This window comes from Tauraco erythrolophus, unplaced genomic scaffold (assembly GCF_009769465.1).
Source record: "Tauraco erythrolophus isolate bTauEry1 unplaced genomic scaffold, bTauEry1.pri scaffold_45_arrow_ctg1, whole genome shotgun sequence".
Taxonomy (NCBI): domain Eukaryota; kingdom Metazoa; phylum Chordata; class Aves; order Musophagiformes; family Musophagidae; genus Tauraco; species Tauraco erythrolophus.
The window spans coordinates 300,115-324,034 of NW_028238615.1; the positions used below are offsets into that span (position 1 = coordinate 300,115).

General features: G+C 57.5%; 1 protein-coding gene across 1 annotated transcript; it reads left to right on the top strand.

Annotated features, from left to right (window-relative positions):
* The first annotated feature begins 21,938 nt into the window (after positions 1–21,938).
* On the top strand, positions 21,939–22,913 carry LOC104378735 (olfactory receptor 52B2-like). The gene has a single exon (XM_009985819.2). The coding sequence runs from the start codon at positions 21,939–21,941 to the stop codon at positions 22,911–22,913; it is 975 nt and encodes a 324-aa protein (XP_009984121.2).
* Positions 22,914–23,920: the final 1,007 nt, after the last annotated feature.

Sequence of the window (23,920 nt, forward strand, 5' to 3'; positions counted from 1 at the left end):
CCCTCCGTAAGAGCCTCGGGGTCCCTGGGCTCTCGGAGCACGGCACCGCAGGTCCGAGCGTTCCCAGCTCCGAATGCCGGTGGAGGTGCAGGATGGCCGAATGCTGGTGCAGGATGGCCCTCGTGTCCCAACAGGGCTGCCACGGGCTGGTGTCTCTGGCAGCGGCACACACAGCCCGCTGCGATCCCTGGCACGCCTCCGTTCCCCCACTGAGGACACTGGCACGAGGAGGGCATGGAGCTGAGCAGTGGGACGGGGAGCCTGGGTGGGGGCACGCCCCCAGGCTGGGTGGGCAGAGGTGGGTTTCGCAGGTGGATTCGGGGCTGTTCTCCCTCCCGTGCGTCGCACCGCGTTGTCGCAGACCGACCTCATGTGCCGGGTGGGAGCTGGCTGCTCTGCAGGACCCCGCTGGCTGCCGCTCCCCGGGATTGTTCCTCCCGGCGCACCCGGGGCTACTCGGACCGACTGCAAATGAGCAGGGATAATGAAGTAGAGGAGAACAGCAAGTGTTGGGAGGGAAAAATCAGATAGCAGAACAAATGCAGGGAAAAAAAACCCATCAAAGCCCAGAACAATAAAGTGCTGTGATTAAGCTGCTTAAAGAAGTGCAAACAAGCTCCATGAGAATGGAAACAAGCGGGGCTCCCAGCCAGCCGGGAGCAATTACAGCGAAAGCGCCGGGAACAATTACAGCGAAAGCACCTAAAACCGGCGTTTTTAACTCTTAGGACAAAGTGAAGAACTGCCATTTGAAACAAAAAACAAGTGAACGTTGTGTTGGAGTAAACGACTTTTAAAAAGATGAATCAACTCATGGACAGACTCGGCTACTGAACCCGCGGATTTACAGCGCGGCCCTGGCAGTGCCCGGGCTCGCGGGGCTGGTGCCAGTGCCGGCCGCTGTCCTTCGAAATCCGCCGCGGCGCTGAGGAGGGAGAGGACGTTTTCATAGAATAATAGAATTACGGAATGGTTTGGGTCGGAAGGGACCTTCAAGATCATCCTGTCCCAACCCCCCTGCCATGGAGCAGGCTCCGAAGAGACAGGACGCTCCTCTGTGGGCAGATGGACCTGCCTCGCTGGGGTCCCTGCAGTCCCCATCCCTGCACGCACAGACCACGGTGGAGCGGGCAGGGCTGATCCTCTGCCCTTGGCCGTCCCCTCCCCATGTCACCACGGCCGCCAGCCCCCACCATCACCCCCGTCATGGTGCGTCGTCCTCTGTGCTCTGGGAGAGTCTGGGAGATGCTGGTTTGACTCGGTTAACCAAAATGAGTGGCTCGGCTGCCAGCCCCATCCATGGTGGTGTCTGCTGGGGAGGGGGGGCTTGGCCCCTTTTTTGGAGTACAGTTATAGAATAATAGAACAGTTTGGGTTGGAAGAGACCTCAAAGATTATCCAGTTCCAACCCCCCTGCCATGGGCAGGGACACCCTCCACTACGCCAGGTTGCCCAAAGCCCCATCCAACCTGGCCTTGAACACTGCCAGGGATGGGGCAGCCACAGCTTCTCTGGGCAACCTGTGCCAGTGCCTCAGCACCCTCAGAGGGAAGGATTTCTTCCTTAGATCCCATCGAAATCTCCCCTCTTCCAGTTTAAAGCCATTGCCTCGTGTCCTGTCACTCCACACCCTTGTCCAAAGCCCCTCTCCAGCTTTTCTGTAGCCCCTTTAGGCACTGGAAGGTACTGGAAGGTCTCCCCAGAGCCTTCTCTTCTCCAGGCTGAACAGCCCCAACTCTCTCAGCCTGTCTCCAGAGCAGAGGTGCTCCAGCCCTCGCATCATCTCCGTGGCCTCCCCTGGACCCCCTTTGTGAGCCTGCTGGTAGATGTGATGGATCTACTGAAGTCAGTTCGTTAGCAGGTATTTTCTAAGAGGCCTGTTGAGGACCAAGAGCGAGGTATTAACTCTGGGACTACACCGGGTCTCTGTGTATGCCTGAGGCTTGATTTCGCACCGGAGCTCAAACTCTGTACAGGTCCTGACTGGTTTGTGTGTTGGGGACGGGGAGGTGATGGAGGGATGGTCCATCAAGCTCTGCCCGCCCAGGAGGTGCGAGGGCAGCTGGCTGCGGTTCTGGAGCTGTGGTGTAGCTGTTGGCACACGAGCTGGGCCGGTGAAGGTGCTGCTCCTTGGAGCAGCCGAGCTTCTCTTCTTGAATCATGCTGCAGGCAGGCACCATGCCCCAGGCAGGAAGAGCTTGGTCCCTGGGCATCCATCCCTGGGCATCCATGGGGATGAGGGCTCACCTTCAAAGGGCTCTGCAGCCACTTTTGTGTGCAGTGGCCTGGCGGGTCTGCAGCCCATCATTCCACCCCACCGTGGTGCCTGGGCGCTGCTTCCACTTCGCTCTGTTTGCCCGCCAAGTGCCATGATGAAACCTCTGCTCTGTGCGGCACGGGGAGCGCGGGTGGGCATCTGCCAAAGCAAGGGGATCCGGTCAGTCGGGCTGAGGGAGGGGGAGGCTCTGGTGAGCTGGGAACTGAAAAATCTGCATCCCAGAAGGTGCTGGCAGAAAGGAGAAGGCGGCCTGAAATGTGAGCCAAGTACGTACTCGAGATCAAAAGCAAGAAGGCAAAGAAAAAATATTTTTCTCAGCAGCCACAAGGTCTGAACACTCCCACATCTTCCATATTAATGTGCCACCATCATCGCGCGATGACAAATGCTGGCATCAGATTTATCCGAAGCTCACCGGGTCTGGCGACCCTCCCGCCTCGCGCCGGTGTGCTGTTGGGAGTGACGGGTGGGAGAAGGACGGCTACAGTGCTGAGACCAGCAGCTGTCTCTGCTGCGATGGCAGCGAAGCACAGCATCTCGCTTCTGCGGCGCTCTGCCTGACCCGCTCCGTTCTGCCGGCCCTCTCCCGCGGGATCCTGCCGTTCCTCCGCTCCGCAGGCACTTACTGCTCCCAAAGCATTTACACTTTGGACCGTTTTTCTCCTCTCTGCGCTCCCCCCGGCTCATTTGGGCAGGCAGATTGGCTTCCACCCACCGCGCTGTTAATCGGCAGATTTCATAGATTCATAGATTTCTAGGTTGGAAAAAACCTTAGAGATCATCGAGTCCAACCGTCCCTAATCCCCATTAAACATATCCCTAAGTAGATCATCCACCCTTTTCTTAAACACATCCAGGGATGGGGACTCAACCACCTCCCTGGGCAGCCTATTCCAGTGGCTGACAACCCTTCCAGAGAAGAAATACTTCCTAACATCCAACCTGAACCTCCCCTGACTAAGCTTATGCCCATTTCCTCTTGTCCTATCACCCAACACTAATGTAAAGAGCCCTTCCCCCACCTCCCCACCATCCCTTCTCAAGTATTTATAGGCCGTAATCAGGTCTCCCCTCAGCCTCCTCTTCTCCAGGCTAAACAGCCCCAACTCCCTCAGCCGCTCCCCATAAGTTTTATTTTCCAGCCCCTTGACCAGTTTAGTCGCCCTTCTCTGGACCCGCTCCAGGAGCTCAATATCTCTCTTAAAGCGAGGGGCCCAAAACTGGGCACAATATTCCAGGTGTGGAATTTATGAATCCAGTGGATTCATTTGCATTTAATCCACTGGATGTGGAAGCACCAGTGGCCGGAGCCCCGTGACTCCCCCTTGGCCCTCAGCGTCCCCCCGGCACTTGCGGCGCAACGTGCCGAGGTCCAGGACGTCGCTGCTGCAAAGCCTCCGCCACCGTCCCCCGCAGCAGCCCCCGTCCCTGGCCCGGAGCAGGGCTGGCGAGTCCCGGTGTTCAGCCCTTGGCTCCGGGCTGCTCCGTACTGCCCTGGCACAACGGGCTCCGAGCCGTCTGCCTCAAAACAGGGGGGAGCTGCGAATCCGGGAGGCGATGGGGACACTGCCGCGCTCCGCGGCGGAATGAGGGGCGAGTGGTGGGGTCTGGCAGAGGTGGCAGGTGCGGCACTGGGACAGGGACCTCATGCAATGGGAAGGTGCAGGCACATGTTTTTGGCAGGTCTCAGCTCCGGAGCTGAACATGAAATATCCTGCAGGATACGACGCATAGAATCACAGAATGGTTTGGGTTGGAAGGGACCTCAGAGACCACTCAGTTCCAAACCCCTGCCAAGGGCAGGGACACCCTCCACTACACCAGGTTGCCCAAAGCCCCATCCAACCTGGCCTGGAACACTGCCAGGGATGGGGCAGCCACAGCTCCTCTGGGCAACCTGTGCCAGTGCCTCAGCACCCTCAGAGGGAAGAATTTCTTCCTTAGATCCCATTGAAATCTCCCCTCTTCCAGTTTAAAGAGGAAGATGCCTCCAGACGTGAGGGTTTTACGGCTGCTCAAAGGGGAGAACTGGGTCCATCGCAGTCATAAAACCAGGTTTTTCCCAAGTGCTCTTCACCCAGGCAAGGAGGAGAGGGGGGAAGCAGCACGGGGCCGGGGTGGACTCAGGCTGCCCTGCACAGGTGGGGAAACTGAGGCATGGGGCTGCGCAGCACTGCTTTGGAAAAGTCACCGAGGCCTTGGCTGTAACTCCAGGAGTCGGGGACGCTGCTGGGAAAGGCAGTGTAGGTGGCCCAGAGGTGAACCCAAGCAGCCCCAGGCCCTTCACCACCCCCCCAGGATGAGGTGCTGTCATGGTTTGAAGTGGGGGGGGAGGTCCGGGTGGCAGGAGCTGCCCATCACACCGGACTCCCATCCCCCTCGGGGCTTGAGCCAATCGTGCTTCTGCGAATTGCCCTATTTACGTCGGGCAAAGGAACCGGAAAGGTGTGTGCCTGTGCCCAGGGGCGAGGAGAAGGGAGGGGGGCACGGCCCCTGCTCCCGGCTCCCGGCCGGGCCGGTGCCCGCCCCGTCGAGGATGGCGGCGGCGGAGCCGCGTGGGGCACTCGGGGAGAGCCCCGCTGCCGGGGCGCCCACTGGGCCGAGTTCACCCAGAGAGGGCTGAGATCTGAGAGAAACGGGCACACGGATCAGAGGTCAGTGAAGGTGGGACGGGACAGCGTGTGCCGCGGCTGAGCCCCCCTTGCCAGCAGCCCCTTGTAACAGCCCTCGGTGGGGCAAGCAGAGACCCACTCGCAGCCCGTGGAGGACCCACGTCGAGCAGAGATGCCAGAGCCTGAGCACGGTGCATCTAGAGCCCGTGGGATGCCCCCGCCGATGGGGATGTGATAAATGAGTGAGTCCCCAACAGAACTCCAATTAAAGTTTACAATTTATTAGGTGTATAAAAGCAGCAAACAGCGCTGGGTGCGCCAGGAGTCTCCGCTCCACCAAGACGCACACCGTATAGTTCTTATTTCTGGTTTATATTCCTTTTACTAATACATATTCTTAATTATTCCCGAGAAGAGGTGGTCTTATTACAATGAGCTCAGAGAAGTCATCTCCATAGTCTCCACCCCTAACCCCCCCAGTTGCGCGTGCGCAGTGTCTCCTGGTGGTCGTGAGTAGGGGTCTCAGGGATGAAGGCTGTATGTCTTCCTCGTGATGACTTTTTCACCTCCCCAGAAAACTAGTGAAGTCATCATGACTCTGCTCTGCGAAGTCATCAGGACCGTCCTTGTTCTCCATCTTGGCTCCTGCTTATCTTACACAAGGGTTGTGCAACTTACAGATCTATGGCTTGAGCTGAGCTGACTCAAAAGTGGTCAAGTGGGATTAGAGATTAAGCGCGTACAGGCCCCCAGGCCCCTCTTGTCTAACACCTTGCAACTGGCAGCAAAGCAGAAGAAGAAGAGAAAAAAAACCCAAAAATTTAGGTGGCTTTTGCAAGAAGCGAGAACTATATCCATACCATTCTGCTGTCTCTAGGGCTGCGGTTGTACAAGAACGAACAGAATGGTTAAAGGTTACCTATACAGAGAAGGTCATATTTCACTGTGCGGCCCTAGCACTGTTTTATATTGCCACGTATCAGGGGAACACATTTCACAATTGGGGCTCGTGGTTAGCAGCATCATGAGGCATTTCGCAGGTTCACGTTTTTGCATTTCACAGAGATCTTAAACTAAGACAATCGCTTATCTTGAATAAGCACACCCTGCTCCTCGCCACTTATTTGCACATCCATCCATTGTCCCATATTGACACGAATCAAATGAACATATTTCACAGGGAGGGGTTTGGTTACAGGAGATGCCCGAGCCGGAGCCTGCTGTGACTCCCGGGCACGGGGCGAGGCCATTTGCGCATCTCAGCCCGTGCGGAGCCGCGTTTCGGGTCGCTGTGCCGCCCCACGCCGGAGGCATTTACAGTCTGTGTGATGGCCCACGGCAGGGCGAGTGGCCACAGCTCCTTAAAGCCCAGGGCTGGTAAAGCCCGCACTGGGGCAATCCGATGGGGTAAGGATTTGCCCCCCAGCGGGCAGGATTCACGCTTTCGCCGTGAGCAGGGGACCCACTGGAGCCAGGGACAATGGTGTAAGGGCTCCTGCTCCTTTAAGGGACGCGGCAGTACCAGCACGGGATGAACTGACCTGCACCCCCCCATTCCCTGCCCCCTGCGCCGCTGGGGGGGGAGGTAGAGCCGGGAAGGGAAGGCAAAGGGGGGGGTGGTGTTGATTTTAAGACCTGGCCTTGTTTTCTTGTTACCCTCTCAAGTAACCGTTTTTGTTTGCTTTTCTCTCTGCAGGCAGCTGTTAATAAACTGTTTTGCTTTAAGCAAACAGCCTCTTGTGCCCGGGACCGTGGGTGGTGGGTGCTGCTCTGTTCCTGTCTCGACCCTCAGCTCCTTTATTACATTTTTCTCCTCTCCATTTTACTGGGGTGGGAGAGCTGCCTGGGGTTTAGTGGCCAGATCAGCCTGACCCACGACAGATGCTGACACAGCTCGGGGGGAGCGCAGAGCTGAAGCAGCCCCCGCAGTACTGGCCACCCAGGGCCTGGCTGCTGCGGTCGTGGGCACCCCTTCCCAGGACCCTGTCCCCATGGGCTCCATCCCCGAGCACCCTGTCCTGGGTACCCCTCCCTGTGCACGCTGTCCCATGCACCCATCCCCACGCACCCTTTTCTGGAGACCCCCCAACCTCAGGCACCCATCCTGGGCACTCATCCCCACCCACACCCATCCTGTGTACCCCTCCCCACACCCCACTCCCCATGTGCCCAGTTCCCAGCCCCCGGTGCCGTTACCAGCACAGACCCCCATCCCCAGTGCCCGGTTCCTAGCCCCAGCAGAGCTTCCCCACCCAGTGCCCTGTTACCGGTGCCAGTTCTCGTTGCCAGTTCTCAGTTCCCAGTTCCCATTCCCCATTCCCCTTCCCAGTTCTCGTTCGTGTTCCCAGGGGCAGCAGCACCTCGGTTCCTGTTCCCATTTCCAGTAGCCCCATTTCCTGGTGCCAGTAGCCCCCCCATTCCCAGCTTGTTCCCAGCGCCCATTCTTGATCCCAAAGGCCCCCATTCCCATTCCCACAGTTACTACAACTGGCCAGGGCGGGGGGGCTGTGCAGGACTGGGGGGCTGTGCAGGATCGGGGGGGGCTGTGCAGGACTGGGGGGGCTGTGCATGGCTGCGAAGCTGTGCCGGATCTGGGTGGTGAACTGTGCATGGTTGGAGGGGGGGGCTGTGCATGGTTGGGGGGGGTGTGCAGGATCGGGGAGGGGGGGCTGTGCATGGTCGGGGGGCTGTGCAGGGCTGTGTGGGGTGGGGGGGCTGTGCATGGTTGAGGGCTGGGCTGGGTGAGGGTGGTCTGCAGGGCCTGGCGGGGTTGCAAGGCAGAATTGGGTGGGGGGATGCAGTGCAGGGATGGGGGGGGAGATGCTCTACAGGGCTGGGGGTGCTGTGCAGGGCTGGGGGTGCTGTGCAGGGTCACGGGGTGCTGTGCCGGGCTGGGGGGGCTGTGCAGGGTTGGGGGGTGCTGTGCAGGGTTGGGGGGTGATGTGCAGGGTTGGGGGGTGATGTGCAGGGCTGGGGGGGGCTGTGCCGGGCTGGGGGGTGCTGTGCCGGGCTGGGGGGCTGTGCCGAGCTGGGGGGGCTGTGCTGGGCTGGGGGGTGCTGTGCCGGGCGGGGGGGGCTGTGCCGGGCGGGGGGTCAGCGCGTTCGAGCCGATATTGATGAGCTGCAGAAGGGCCGGGGCGTGCGGGAGGGTGCGGATGGCGGTGGGTGCGGACGGACCGGGGCGGTGCTGCGGGGAGGCAGGTGCCGTCCTCGGGTGGGTGGACGGGGGCTCGTCCCGCGGGGGGGTACGGGGCGGCTCCTCTCGCCGACGGCGGAGGCTGCGGCACAGCGAGTGCCTGGGCAGGGGAAGGAGGTGAGCGGCTGTCCTGGTGGGTGGAACAAGGAGGAAGGTGTTTCAACTGTGAAACGCATCAAGAGTGAACATTGGGGAAGAAAAGATCAGAGAATCACAGGATGGTTTGGGCTGGAAGGGACTTCAGAGATCATCCAGTTCCAACCCCCCTGCCATGGGCAGGGACACCCTCCACTACACCAGGTTGCCCAAAGCCCCATCCAACCTGGCCTTGAACACTGCCAGGGATGGGGCAGCCACAGCTTCTCTGGGCAACCTGTGCCAGCGCCTCAGCACCCTCAGAGTGAAAAATTTCTTCCTGAAATCTAGTCTGAACTTCCGCTCTTTCACTTTAAAGCCATTGCCCCTTGTCTTGTCACTACACACCCTTGTCCAAAGCCCCTCTCCAGCTTTCCTGTAGCCCCTTTAGGCACTGGAAGGTGCTGGAAGGTCTCCCCGGAGCCTTCTCTTCTCCAGGCTGAACAGCCCCAACTCTCCCAGCCTGTCTCCATAGCAGAGGTGCTCCAGCCCTTGGATCATCTTCGTGGCCTCCTCTGGACCAGCTCCAACAGCTCCATGTCCTTCTTGTGTTGGGGACCCCAGAGCTGGATGCAGCACTGCAAGTTGCTGCGTGATGCTTGGCAGGTGCTGCAAGAATGACAGCATCTGGTCCTCAGCTTGCGGCACGGCTGCTCCCCGCAGCACGTGGCAGCTCCTTCGTACCTGATGCAGCTCATGGCACGTGAGGGTGACAACCATGTCGTGGCAGTTTGCGAGTGGAGAGGTTGGGAGGTAAAGCTGACCCTTTGCTAGTGGTGTTCCTGCCTTCCATCCCAACGTCCCCGGCTCTGCCGTGCGATATCCACCTCATGCAGGTAAGGCTGTCTCAGAGGGAAGATGCTCTGGGAGCAAAAATAACAGCTCTCGAGCATCAGCGCTGCTGTTTCTCTGCGCCTTTGTTCTCTTGACCTCGGGGACGCGCAGCGTTTGCCGCTGAGCTATTATAAGCTGTGAGCACCGTGTTCTGCCTCCCCGCGCTCTTCTCCCTGGGAGAAAACACTTAAAGGTTAAATATATACCGGCCATGGTGCGGTGAGGTTCAGTAGCTGGAAAGATAAACACAAAACAAACCTTGTGTGTTTGGACAAGAACCGAGGGAGGGTTTCGGTGGTGCCCCCAGGATGGCAGAGCCTGGCATTGGCCTCGGCCTCGGAGCGGGAGGCAGGAGGGCTCCTCCCAAGCCCGTTTTCCGGTGTGCACTGTTCCCCCTCCCTCGGAAAGAGAGGCAGAAGAAAAACAAACAAGCCCAGCTGGGTCGATGCGGAGCTCGGTTCTGCCTCTGATCTCCTCCCGGGCATTTTCAGTGCTCTGGTTTTGAAGACAGAATGAAGGTCAGAAGATCAAAGCCCAGCGCTGACGCAAGGAGCTGAACGGCAAAGGCGACTCCGGCGGAGCTGCTGCCGCTGGTGCCTGCCGGGATCTGCTCGGATGCCATTTCTGCGGAAACCAAACAACTCCTGCCCCGCTCACGTCTGGGCTCTGCTCAGCCCTGTCCCTGCTCGGTTTTTGGGTCCCTCCTTTCACCTCCCGTTAGAGATGGGGGTGCAGGAGGGGCTGCCTGCGGGAGATTGCCGAACTCATGGGGTCAGCAGGACACCTGGTTCCCATGGAAGGCTGATGTGAACCAGACCCCAGCCGGGGCATCTTGGATGCTCTGCTAGTGGCTGCTGCTCTCATGGTGGCACGGAGCTCAGCTCCACTCGTCCCTCCTGCTCTGCATGGCCATGATGCAGCATCAGAGCTGGGCATGAGCTGCTGAGGAGCGGGCAGAGCCGGGGGGGCAGTGCCTGTGCTGGGGGGAAGAAGGTCTGCGCCTCTGCAGCCCCCAGCAACATCTGGCCTTCCTTTCCTTCTGGGAGCCGTCGGAGAAGCAGGGGCCGGAGAAGGCAGTGCGGTGCTCATACCAACCGTGGCAGTGGTTTGGGGACACGGCATTGCTGCGGGAGCCGGTGGAGCGCTCCCCTGTCTGCACCAGCTGCGGGAAGAGTTTTGGGCTTCATGGCACCCCGGAGCACCAGCACCATCGCCACCCTCCTCCTCTGCACCCTCCATGGCAGGAGCCGCTCGCTGGGCACCAGCATAGACCCCCCTGGCCCCTCCCAGCACCGGCCCTGCTCCGCTATCCCCCAGATCCCGGCAGCCCCAGGCTGAGATCGGGGCTCCCCCGGACCACCCTGTGGCCTGTGGACAAGCCCTTCCCCTGTGTGGGCTGTTGGGGGGGGGGCTTTTGCTCGCATCCCTCCCTGCGGAGCCACCAGTGCATCCGCACCAAGGAGCTTTCCTACCAGTGCTCCCAGTGCTGGAGGAGCTTCTGTTTCCACTCAGAGCTGGCATGGCACCAGCTGTGCCACCTCGAGGAGCACCAGTTCCGCTGCTGCACTTTCAGCTCCCAGGCGGGCCCTATCATAGAATCATAGAATCATAGAATGGTTAGGGCTGGAAGGGACCTTCAAAGGTCATCTAGTCCAACCCCCCTGCAACAAACAGGGATATCTCCAACTAGATCAGGTTGCTCAGGGCCTTGTCCAACCTGGCCTTGAACGTCTCCAGGGATGGAGCATCCACCACCTCTATCCTGCACCAATGCGGCCGCCCCGGTCCCAGCAGTGCCTCTGCGCCGACTGCGGCAAGGCCATCCAGAGGGACCTGGACAGGCTGGAGAGGAGGGCCCGTGAGAACCTCATGAAGTCCAACAAGGCCAAGGGCAAGGTCCTGCACGTGGGTCGGGGCAATCTCAAGCACAAGTCCAGGCTGGGCGGAGAACGGATGGAGAGCAGCCCTGAGGAGAAGGACTTGAGGGTGCTGGTGGATGAGAAGCTCAACATGAGCCCGTGCCCTGGGCTGCACCCAGAGCAGCGTGGGCAGCAGGGCGAGGGAGGGGATTCTGCCCCTCTGCTCTGCTCTCCTGAGACCCCCCTGCAGTGCTGCCTTCAGCTCTGGGGTCCCCAACATCAGAAGGACATGGAGCTGTTGCAGCGAGTCCAAAGGAGGGCACCTTGCTGCTGCAGGGAGCTCCGTCCGTGGGATGCAGGGAGCATCTTCCACTTGTGCAAAGGATCCTCTGTCTGGTAGCAAAGTGTGCGACCCCGAGTTAAGGATGTGCTTGGCTTGTCGTGTTGATGGGGAAGAGAAGCTTCAAAAGCATGGGCATCAGCCTGGAGGAGCTCGCTGAGCCACGATGAGGGGGACAAGTCTACTCCAGGCCAGGTTTGCTGTACTCCGAGGAGGAGAAGGAAAGTCCCTTCCTTGCACATTGCGGGTGCTGGGAGGAACAGGGCCTGTGCAATAAATAAAAATGATTAAAAAAGCCTTGGAAACAATGGCACAGCTGGCTGTGTTCCTGTGACTGCCGGGGCTGCCTGGGAAAGCGAGCAGGTGAGGCTGCCCAGCTCGAGGCAGTGAGCGTGGACCGTGCCAAGCCCGACCCGTGCTCCTGGCCCTGCTGCCGTGGCTGCAGGACGCGGCATTTCTGGCCTCACAGAGACCTCTAGAGCTGACACTCCCCAATGCTCAGCGCGTCTCTGCTCTGTACCAACGGTGCCGTCCTCCTCTCGCCTCTTCTGCGCAGGCTGGAGCACCACAACGAGCTTTCTGGGCTCGTTGGTCACCGAGCCGCACGCTCCCCTTCCCCGCAGCAGCCCTGGAGAGGTCCCCCGCGTGTGACCCTGCAGCCTGGGAGAGCAGGGACCTCCTCCCCGTGCTGCTCCTTGGTGACCTTCTCCATTTCTGGGGTGCCATCCTTGCCGTCATTCTGGGGTGCCAACATTGCTCCGGGGCCCACGTTCAGTCCGACAGCCCCAACTGGATGTTGGGGCACCCAAGGATGCACGCTGCATCCCCCAAGGAAGGCTCCTGCCCACCAAAGCCCCTGGCACCCGTGCTGGCATGCGGCAGGCGGCTGGGGCAGGGCTGGGGGCTGCTCTGGGTGTCTGGGGACATGCAGCTGCTCAATGGGAGTGGCCCTGGCACTGGGTGCAGGGAGGCAGTGGCCACAGAAGGGGCAGCTGGAAACGGGCGTGCGGTGGGAGGAAACCCAGAGACCCCTGTTTAAGCCCCGTGTTTGCAGTGCGGCGGCAGCTCATCCCTCTGTTCGTGGCACGGCTCCTGCTCCCTGCAGTGGCTCGGTGCTGGCAGAGCCGGCAGCGAGGACGGGATGCGGTTACCAGCTGCAGAAGGAATTGCTGCCTGCCCTGGAGGAAACCCAACTTTTGCCTTGGATAGCTCGGCATTTTTTGAATTCCTTCCCAAAACGAGAAATGAGGGGACTCTGATGCGTTTTGAAACGCACAATGTGTAAGGAGAGAGACAAAAGAAGTTTTTCTAATTCTCTGCATGGCTCCCATTGAAAACATCCATGACTACTGCGGGTGTTATGATCCCCTCTTGAAGCGCTACTGCCCTCCCAGGATCCTAGATCCTTCTGCAAGCCCAGGGCCTCCCTCTCCATCCCCTTTCTTACCCCAAGAGCCTCTGGAAGCAGCAGACGAGCTGTTTGCTGGTGCAAAGCCGTGTGTACCAGGGGAGCTGTGTGAGGTATGGGAGATACCAACATCCTTGTGTATTTTGTCAATCCGGAGTCTCCAGCACTCTCATCCCCCTCTGCAAGGCGAAGCCTGGCCCTGGCTGTACCAGCCTGGGGAGGTGGTGAGCTGGGGGATGGCTCAGACCCTCTCCAAATTTGGGAGGGATGAGGGGAGATTTCATGGATTCATAAAATGACAGAGTGGTTTGGGTTGGAAGAGATCACAAAGATCATCCAGTTCCAACCCCTTCCAGACACCCTCCACTACACCAGGTTGCTCAAAGCCCCATCCAACCTGGCCTTGAACACTTTCAGGGATGGGGCATCTACACCTTCTCTGGGCAACCTGTGCCAGTGCCTCACCACCCTCAATGTAAAAAATCTCTTCTTTATCTCTAATCAAAATCTCCCCTCTTTCAGTTTAAAGCCATCACCCCTTGTCATCCGAGGCTGAGCTGCGTCCCAGAAGCAGCGATCCCGTGGCAGCCTTGTCTGTGCTGGGCAGGAGCATTATCCCCGGTTCATGTACCTAACCGCCTGCGTGTCGCTCTTTAGGTAAAGAGCATCGGGAAACACTCGTGGTGCGTTCCCACGGAGCGCTACGGTTGGTGGGGTTTCCAGCTGGCCACGGTATTCCTCTGTGCTGCCTTCCGAGAGGGCAGAAGCAAGCACGGGGCTTTCTCTGTTGAACGGAGTGGAAATGGCCCAAACCACTCGTGCAGCAGTTTGCACCCCAGCTCGTGAGGCTGCCAGTGCCAGCCTGTGGTTGGCAAGGGACTTGGGACCCCCGGGATAACCTCACCGCTCTCCGTGCCCACTGCCTGCTGTGTCTGCCCTCGGCTGGGCAGCGCAAGAGCGCGTTCAAAGTGGGTGCCGAGATCTTTATTCCCCACAAATGGCAGTGCAGACCCCTGCCCATCCCCTCCGAGTTGCCCGTGTTCTCACCAATTGTTTACAGTCTGCGTCTGCCTCATTTTGGCAAAAATATAAAATGTGTGTAATCCCTTCCAGGATGAACGAGCCGGGCGTCCTTGCAGCCTCCTGTTCCACCCACCCTGAGAAACGGGACCTGCAGAGGCATTGCCCAGCGGTGGGGGCACAGGCAGGACCGTGGTGCCCGGGTGCTCCCTACGCACATCTGGCTGTGCCGCGGTGGGGAGGCAGCGCCGAGGCCCCGCAATGGCAGGGCTTGGCGGGGGATGCTCAGTGGGGTGACGGAACGGTCTCCGTGATGGCTCCTGTGCATCCCACTCGCTCCTCTCCGCCAACCTCTCGCTGCTGCTGGGGTGGCTGGAGCCCCGTGCACCCCCGTGGCTGTGCACATCTGTCCAGAGGACACCCACAAGGGAAGGGGCGGACAGACCCCCCACCCCCCCGGAATAAATCCTGGGCTTTGCTGCTCAGAGCGTAGTGTTCTGGGAATGCGTTCGGAGAGCGCTGCGTCAGGCAGGAGGCCAAAGCTCATCCCGAGTTAAAGGGCTGTGAACTAAACCAGTATTGATCTGGAAGATATTCCCTGCAGCAGGAATGGCAGAAACGGAGCCCGTGTCTGTACTGTCGCTGCAGCCCTCGGCGCAGACACGGCAGACGCTGCTGAGCCTGCCGGGCTTGGGCCAGGAGCCGCAGCTGCCCGGGATGGCTCATCCGGGAACAGCTGGAGAGGGACTTTTTACAAGGGTGCGTAGTGATAGGACAAGGGGCAATGGATTTAAACTGGAAGAGGGGAGATTGAGGTTAGATGTAAGAAAGAAATTCTTTACATTGAGGGTGGTGAGGCACTGGCACAGGTTGCCCAGAGAAGTTGTGGCTGCCCCATCCCTGGCAGTGTTCAAGGCCAGGTTGGATGGGGCTTTGGGCAACCTGGTGTAGTGGAGGATTTCCCTGCCCATGGCCCCCCTGCCATGGGAACTGGATGATCTGTGAGGTCCCTTCCAACCCTAGCCATTCTATGATTCTATGATCCGGAGCCTTACTCAGTTCATGGCAAAAGGGGCCCCAGGCACACCCAGGGATCACCAGTGGGTTTTGAACGTGCTCCAAGGAAGGATACGGCTGTGTTTGTTTCCCCGGTGTATCCCAGAGCTGCCTTTGCAGTAAGAATTGCTGGAGGAGATGTTGCTTTGCTTGGCATCGTGTCTGGGTGTCCTCTGTCCCTGCGTCCAGCCGAGCCCAAGCTCTGATGCTCCGCAGCGAATGCTCGCTTGGTGCTGGCAGCCGAGCCGCAGCGACGGTGCCTGGGCTCAGCACCCGGCGCAGGCCTGGTGCCAGTGGCACTGCAGAGCAAGGAAGAGGTTGTTTTGTCTCCAGGTTTCTGGAAATGCTTGAAAACGGGGAGCCAGGATCCACGTTCCTTGCGCACGCGTTCTCCTGGGTGCAGATTGCACCAGCCACGTGTGTGGGAACGTGCATGAGCTGTGAATCTGCCTTGGCAGGGGCACGCAGAAATATCCTGGAGTGGGATAAATAACACTGGAGCGGGTCGGAGCCCTCCGGGGTCACCTCCCTGGGCCCGGGGGGTAAGGATTTTGGGGTGCAGCCCCTGCAGTGAGCCCTTCCCTCTGCAGCTGCTTGTCTCCTGCACCTGCCATGCAGGATGGAATCTTACAGAATCATGGACTGGTTTGGGTTGGAAGGGACCTTCAGGATCATCTATTTCCAACCCGCTCTGCCCGTCTCTGCCTCCAGGTCACTGGGCTGTAGTCAGGAACCAGTTCGCGGGAGACAGATAATTTCATAGATTCATAGATTCATAGATTCATAGATTTCTAGATTGGAAAAGACCTTAGAGATCATCGAGTCCAACCATCCCTAATCCTCATTAAACCATATCCCTAAGTAGATCATCCACCCTATTCTTAAACACATCCAGGGATGGGGACTCAGCCACCTCCCTGGGCAGCCTATTCCAGTGGCTGACAACCCTTTCAGAGAAGAAATACTTCCCAACATCCAACCTGAACCTCCCCTGACTAAGCTTATGCCCATTTCCTCTTGTCCTATCACCCATCACTAATGTAAAGAGCCCTTCCCCCACCTCCCCACCATCCCTTCTCAAGTATTTGTAGGCTGTAATCAATTTTCTCAGCTTCTTTTTGAATTCCCATGCTGCTGTAAACTCTGCAGCTCCTGCTGGGCAAGAAATTTAATTTATTAGGAAGGGAGTGAAAAAAAAAAAACATTAAATGGGCGTTATCGAGGCTGAAGCCAGCGGCAGCGAAGCATCACGGCGGAGGGAGCTGGTCAGCAGACCTGGGGCTGGAGACTTTCCACCGCAGCCCCCCCATGCCCTCCCGGTGATGGGGGCTGTTGTAAAATAAAAATAAAGCAAATTTAAGAGAGTGAGAAAAGGCTGTGTCCTCCCTTATTCCACTGTTTACCATATCAGGTTTCAGAGAAATAGTGGGAACGCTAAAACCCCCAGCGTTTCACGTGGAATAATTTTGCACGGCAGGGAAAAGGTAATCAGGTCATCCTGTGACCGAGGTTACCGTGGCACTTGGTTGGAAATACTTTAGCTACTAAAAATGTTTTGAAGAGCTGAAATAAATGCCTGCCCAATAGTTTCTGAAATAATGTGATTCCCCTTCACTGCGGGCAAGATTACCTTTCGGTCTGTAAAACTGGTTTGTTTAAATGTGTGACAGAGGATGTAAGTCAGGGTGTCATTTTTCCAGGGAAAAGCTTGGAACGCAAAGACAACCTTCTTCTGCACACGCAATTGAATGTTTGAGACAGATTAAACTCACTTGACTTAAAATGTCTTCTCCTGAACTGTTCGTTTCAGGCACCAGTGGGGGAAAACGAGCACTTTCAGGTGCTGTTCACCTTCTGCTGCTGCAGACAGCAGCTCCTTCCCTGACTGTGCCCGATGGCTCTGCCAGCTGCCGGGGGTCGAGGTGGTTGGGATGATGCCATCTGCAGCTGGGTGGGTGAATCTGCTGCCCCTCTGCTCTGCTCTCCTGAGACCCCCCTGCAGCGCTGCCTTCAGCTCTGGGGTCCCCAGCACAAGAAGGACATGGAGCTGCTGGAGCAGGGCCAGAGGAGGCCACAGAGATGCTCCGAGGGCTGGAGCACCTCTGCTCTGGAGACAGGCTGGGAGAGTTGGGGCTGTTCAGCCTGGAGAAGAGAAGGCTCTGGGGAGACCTTCCAGCACCTTCCAGTGCCTAAAGGGGCTACAGGAAAGCTGGAGAGGGGCTTTGGACAAGGGTGTGGAGTGACAGGACACGGGGCAATGGCTTTAAACTGAAAGAGGGGAGATTTCGATGGGATCTAAGGAAGAAATTCTTCCCTCTGAGGGTGGTGAGGCACTGGCACAGGTTGCCCAGAGAAGCTGTGGCTGCCCTATCCCTGGCAGTGTTCAAGGCCAGGTTGGATGGGGCTTTGGGCAACCTGGTGTAGTGGAGGGTGTCCCTGCCCATGGCAGGGGGGTTGGAACTGGATGATCTTTGTGGTCCCTTCCCACCCAAACCATTCCATGATTCTATTTACAGGCTGGCAGCCACAACGGTTTCTGTTCACTCACCTGTCACTGGAGGGGAAGAACCAGAACACACGACTTGCCTCCCTGCTCTGCCACTCGCCCAGGAGAAGGCGTGGATACTGGTGAACCTGCCCTGCTGCAGCCCCCAGCGTGGCTGGACGCCCACCAGCCAGGAGCGTTGGGGACAACGGCTGCGTCAGGCCAGACCCCCGCCACGTGCAGGCTGTGGCTTTCAAGGGGCCGACCCGGGATGCCACACCTCGGCTGTCAGCCACATGCTGCTGGAAGCCAAGCCCTGCCCGGGCTGGAGCTCCTCGCTGGCGCTGCCCCGGCTGAGCTGGACCCCGCATCGGAGCGCAGCGGGGGCTCGGATGTTCCCGGATCGCTGGGTTCCTGGGACCTGGGGGACGAGCCGGGCTCTGCTCTTCTCTGCTGTCAGCCCTTATGCGTACGGGTTTTGGTAAGAAGAAAATGTTTTTAACCTGTAGCTTTAATAATTTTGTAGTGTCCTCCAGAGATGTGTTATCCCTCACCAGCAGCAGAGACACTTTACTTTTTTGGAAGATACCTGAATTTTCAGATTCCTCTTTAATTAGGTCTGTGACTAGAGAGTGCCCCACCTTTTCCTGAAAATAGCCTCCGATGTGGAATCTGTGAAATCCAAACTGCTCCCCATTTCTAACAGCTGAGAAGTGGAACAGCTGTCCCTCGGTCTGAAAGGCTTTGGGCTTCTGTAGAAACTGCAGCGAGAGAAAAGAAAAGGAAATTAAAAGCTGCACGCTGATAAGATGAACTTTCCACGTGGGTAGGAAGGGTCTCCCGCACCCGCGGGTGCCAAGACACGAGGCGGCGTCTGGTGGGAGAGCGATTACCAGGCTGGCTGACAGAAAACGGGTGGGTTTTCTGGCACATGAGCCCTCCCCAAGGTTTGTCCTGGGTCCTGCGGACACTGAGATGTTCAGGAGTCTTGGACCATTCCCACAGAATCCCATTTTCCTTGTGATGCCCTCGAACACCTGCGCTGTGGTCCGTCACACAGCCACACGGCAGCAATAACGTGCCAACCCCACCGAGGGCTGCCCGAGCCCTGAGGTGGCACCGGGGTCCGTCCCCCTGGACGGGCATGGAGGCCCGGGGGGCACAGGCAGCGCCCAGACCTGGGGATATCCGTGTGTCCCCGCAGGGATCTCCGGCCGCAGATGTTAAACTGGGAATTACTGTGATATTTCAGAAGCGAATCCACCTTCTGGAGCAAACGTGTTGGGCAGGACGGAGTGTGATGCCTGTTATTAATGGCACAAGCGGCATCGGAAAACCTGCCCGGTGTCTCCCAGGTGGATAAAACCTGGCGCTCCGGTGTCAGGGGCTCAGCACACGGTGGGCAGTCTGGCACAGGGAGACGATCCGTACTTACACACCACTGCTAAAACACCCGGACAAGCACTGTTTTTCTGCCTGCCTGTGTTGGTTCCATGCTATTCCTGAACCGTGGAATAACAGCAGTGAAACAACAGAAGGAATCACGGAATGCTGAGCGCGTCACCGCGGGCCGATTGTACAGAATTCATCCACCTTCGTTTCATCGGAAAAATGCAGTTACTTTCCATCGTTTTGATTCGGTCCCCAGATGAAAAAAGATCAGTAATTCGGGCCCTTTTTTCTGCTGCATTGATGGATCTTGAACATGTTGGCTGCAGGAAAAGCATTTCCAGGTCATCTTTTCATCCATTTTTTGCATCCTTTGAGCAGACAGAGCTATTGTTTCAGGTTTGTTTTGTTTTTTTTTTTTTTTTCGCCACCACCATGTACTTTAAAAATTACTTTGGAATAACAAAAAGCCACGTTATAAATTATGCAGTTGTGGTGTTTCTGTTTTTCCAGTTGACGCCAGTTCGGGCTGGGTGGAAGTCTCCGCAGCCCCCTCCGTTTCGCAGCGCCGCGAAGGCAGCTTGGTGCTCGCGGCCGCTCACGGCGTCGTTTGCGGATCACTGACCACGGGCCGGCGCGGGCAGCGGAGGAACCCTCTGCGGGTGCCCGTGGCAGCACGAGCAAAGCTCAGAGGCTGTTTCGGGGGGCCTCAGCGATTTTCATCCCGGGGGGGATAAAACGCTCCTGGACATTGGAGATGCTCCTCTGGAGCCTGGGAGCGCGGCTCCAGCAGCACGCCGAGCCCGTCCCTGGTCCCTGTCCCCTCCCAAGTCCTCGCCGCGGTCAGGAATGGCTGGGGCAGGGACAGGGTGAACAGCCTTGCCATGCAAATGATGGGAAGGCAGGAAATGCCTTGGCTCGCCGGGAGCGTTAACTGCTGTTAATCTTTAATGCACTGGCCATTTAAACTTCCGCGAGCCGACAGGCTGATGTTCCTCCTGAGATGCAGGAGGGGGAAGGACTAGCAGCAGCACGGATGAGGCTTTGGGCTCCCCGGCAGCTCTGCGCCGGTCGGGGCTGAGGTACCGCGTTCCTCGTTGGGGCCCGGGGTGAGTCCTTCTACATTAAACGCCGGCGTTGGGGCAACGCTGTCTTGTCCGAGAAGAACGAAAGGAAGCGAAGCAGCATGTGAGAGAAATGTATTTCCATATCACCCAGAAGTGGGGGTGTAAAGTCTTGCTGAGCTGCTTTGTAATCCGTAGGCAGACGGGCATCGGTGCCTGGGAACGCTCCCAGGCTGATTTAATTTGCAGCTATAGACCCGGCCTATCCTTACGCACCTCTGCTGAATTACGTGGGTTTAGAAGTGGAAGAGGCAATTGCATAAATATTTATGATGAGCTGAAGATGTTTTGTGTGCTGGCTGGTGTTTTCAGGGGACTTTGGGTTCACGGAGGACAAGAGTCCTTGATGGAAATTCTTAGAAGCGCAAACACGCCTCGCACTCAGATATCCGCAGTTTACAATAAAAATAAAAGAGGCTGCAAGCAGGTCTGAAGAACGGAGGCTTAGCTTTGGTGCACATCAAACCAATTTCCTGCGTCCCAACCCTGGCTGGGCTTTTTTCTAGTGTATGTAGAGCACACAGGGGGCGAGGTGGGGCTGTGAACAGGGGCCAAATGGGGGAGTGCATGAAACGGCAGCGCATAAAAGCCCACGGCAGGGGGGTTGGGACTCGGTGATCTCTAAGGTTCCTTCCAACCCAAACCATTCTGTGATGGTCTTCCAGTACCTGAAGGGGGCTGCAAGAAAGCTAGAGTGGGACTTTTTACAAGGGTATATGGTGATAAGGGGCTGTGGCTTTAAACTGAAAGAGGGGAGATTTTGATGGGATCTAAGGAAGAAATTCTTCCCTCTGAGGGTGCTGAGGCACTGGCACAGGTTGCCCAGAGAAGCTGTGGCTGCCCCATCCCTGGAAGTGTTCCAGGCCAGGTAGGATGGGGCTTTGGGCAACCTGGTGTAGTAGAGGGTTTCTCTGCCCATGGCAGGGGGGTTGGAACTGGATGGTCTGTGAGGTCCCTTCCCACCCAAACCACTCTGATTCTATGAGTCTATGAAAACCAGTCCTGCAGCGTTCCTCCTCCTCAAGGGTCCACAGAGGACTCTGCTGGCTTGGCTGGTTTGTGTTACAAATGAGCAGATCAGCCCTTCTGGGGCTGTGCTCCGCAGCCAGGCTTCCCTGGCGCTTCGGGAACTGGGAAAACTGTGGGAGGTTGAGCTCAGAGGCTGGAAAGGTCCTGTGCTGCTGAGCATCAGTGCAGAAGTCTGGGCTCAGGGTCTCTCCCCAGAGTATCACCGTGACCTGGCTGCCCTGATGGGGCTCATTGTCCTGTGTTTTGGGCCACCGTTTCTTTGTCCAAAGATCACGCCGTGCAGCCCACCACGTCTTGGCCCCTCTTTATGGAGGAGAGGAAAAGGCAGGACCCAGCGTCTCCGCGGGAAGGCAGGGAGTCTGCTCTGGGTCATTCAGAAAGTTTGGGCATGGGCTGAGAGTCCAGCCCAGGTCTCCCCTTCCCTCCTTGGTGTTTGCCAGCGTCTGGGTCTCCGAAATCCCTGTGGGATGGGGAGGAGGCACAGAAAGCACTTTGCAGTGTCTGCAAACAGGTGAACGTGATAACAGAGGTGGAAATACATGTCCAGCAGAACTTTCAAAGGTGACCACAACCTTCAGAGGTGGTAGATGAATGTCAGCCACATCCGAGACTCTTCTCAATGTTGGTACCGGTATGGTTTTTATTCCTATCTTGGAAGTTTGTATGAGGAGCTCTCAGAAATGAACTGGTCACTGGTCTGAACAGAGAAAGAGATCGTATTATTTCATCTCTCTGAAGAAACACACGGTCCTGACAAAGACACACAGCTTTCCAGGTGCACGCAGATACAGAGCCCGCCGACAACGACGAGGCAAGGAATTACAGCTTTTGCCAGGCTTTTTGTGACAGTGGATAAAGCAGAGGTAGAAAAGGACCTGGCCTGTTTTATGGTGCAAATGGAGGGACAGAGAAGACATTTTTCTTACAGACGTGGTTTGTATGTGGATAGGAAAGAATGAAAAGATTTCTTTGTGCAGCAAAACACGTTGAGTCAACCCCTTGGCCTTCAGAAGTGGCTCGGGTTGGGAGGCAGTTGCAAACAGAGCATTGTATGCACTGGTTTGTACAGGTTTGTAGGGGGTCATGGGCAAACACCAGGCTCACCAGGTCTCATTCACCCCTTCTCTTTCTTGCACAGAGCAGAGTCAGGCTGACACTGAGCACCGAGGCACCATGTCTGAGCTCAATGAAAGCAGCTTCGATCCTATCACCTTCGTCCTGACGGGCATCCCGGGCATGGAGGAGTCCCACATCTGGATCTCTGTCCCCTTCTGTCTGATGTACATCACTGCCGTGTTCGGCAACTCCGTCCTTCTCTTTGTCATCATCACGGACAGGAGCCTCCACGAGCCCATGTATCTCTTCCTCGCTATGCTGGCTGTTGCTGACCTCATGCTTTCCACCACGACGGTGCCCAAAATGCTGGCGATCTTCTGGTTCAGCGCCAGGGAGATCTCCTTCGATGCCTGCATTACACAGATGTTCTTCACCCATTTCAGCTTCATCGTGGAATCGTCCGTTCTGCTGGCGATGGCGTTTGACCGGTACGTGGCCGTCTGCGACCCGCTGCGGTACTCTTCAACCTTAACCCCCTCGGTGATCGGGAAGATAGCGGTGATTGCCGTTGTCCGGGGCTTCTGCATCATGTTCCCACCCATCTTCCTGCTGAAGCGGCTGCCCTACTGCGGGCACAACGTCATCCCGCACACCTACTGCGAGCACATGGGCATCGCCCGCCTGGCCTGCGCCGACATCAAAGCCAACGTCTGGTACGGGCTGACCACGGCTCTGCTCTCCTCCGGCCTGGACGTCGTGCTCATCACTGTCTCTTACGCTCTGATCCTCAGGACGGTCTTTCGGCTTCCGTCCCCGGAGGCTCGTCTCAAAACCCTGAGCACCTGTGGCTCCCACCTCTGCGTGATCCTCATGTTCTTCGTGCCCGCCTTTTTCTCCTTTCTCACGCATCGGTTTGGCCACCACATCCCAAGCCACGTTCACATCCTCCTGGCCAACCTCTACGTCGTGGTCCCACCGATGCTCAACCCCATTGTGTACGGGGTGAGGACAAGGCAGATCCGGGAGCGTGTCGTCCGTCTCTTCTGCCCCGCGGGGGAATGCCTCTGCCCCAGATGGGGGAGCAGGTGCTGAGCGCTGCCAGAGGGAAGAGGGACATGGGGAAGGATCTGGAAAGTGGCACCGAGCGCTGCAGCACTTCTCACCCTGGTGATACAGGTTTGCCCAAGAGGTTCAAGAGAAGCTGAGGGTGGTGGGGTTTCTGGAAATGTGGGCTTGGGTCATCAGCGCCTTCAATGCTACCAGTTTCTCCTAGAGACGCTTCCGGTGAACGGTCCATCTAGCAGAGATCGGGGCAGAGTTCAGCTGAGGAGCATCAGGGCTCTTATGCCTCCTGCTCTACCATCACCTACTGCTGCTGATTTTATTTGCTGCCCTACAGCTTCGGTTTTGTTTGTTCCTTCACCTATTACCTCAGTGCCTAAACCATGAACGCCTCGTTGGTCATCCGACCGGAGCCTGGTACGTGAACCATGGCTGGATGAGCAACGTGCCGTCTCCCACGGCACAGACGGTGGTCTATCCTCTGTCTTCACGGGCATAGCTGGCATCGCTGGGGGGCCCTGGCACCTCTTGTTGCTGAAGGTGTTCACATGCTGAAGAGCCCTGTGAGGTCGGGAAAGGCTGTGTTGTCCTGTGTTTAAGGGAAACGTATCCTTTAAACCGTGATATCCAAAACTGAATGCAAGCCTCTAGAGTGAGGTGCAAAGGGACCATGGTCTCCTACATCCTACTCATGCCACAGGGGCGTCTTCTGTCTCTGCAAGAGCACTGCACTGCTGAGCAGCACCCAGTGCTGGGTACATTGCACCTCAAGATCCTTTTCTGCCCATATGTCAGGCAGCACAATCCAGGGACGCTCTTGGGGACCAGGCTTGTCCACAGCTGAGTGATGCAGGAGATGACACCGTGCAGCAACCAAACCCCTGCTCTGCTCCAGCCATCCTGATAACACTGCTATGGCTTCCGAAGAGAAGGGAAAGAGAGAGATTCATGATTTCAGATTAAAAAAAACCCCAAAGTTCTTAGCTCTTCCAACATATTTATTTTTTTTCTTTGTTTTTTTTTTTTTTTTCTGATTT

What these genes read in the sequence shown, in the direction of transcription:
- LOC104378735 (XM_009985819.2), top strand. Translation starts at nt 21,939, where the DNA reads ATGTCTGAGCTCAATGAAAGCAGCTTCGATCCTATCACCTTCGTCCTG.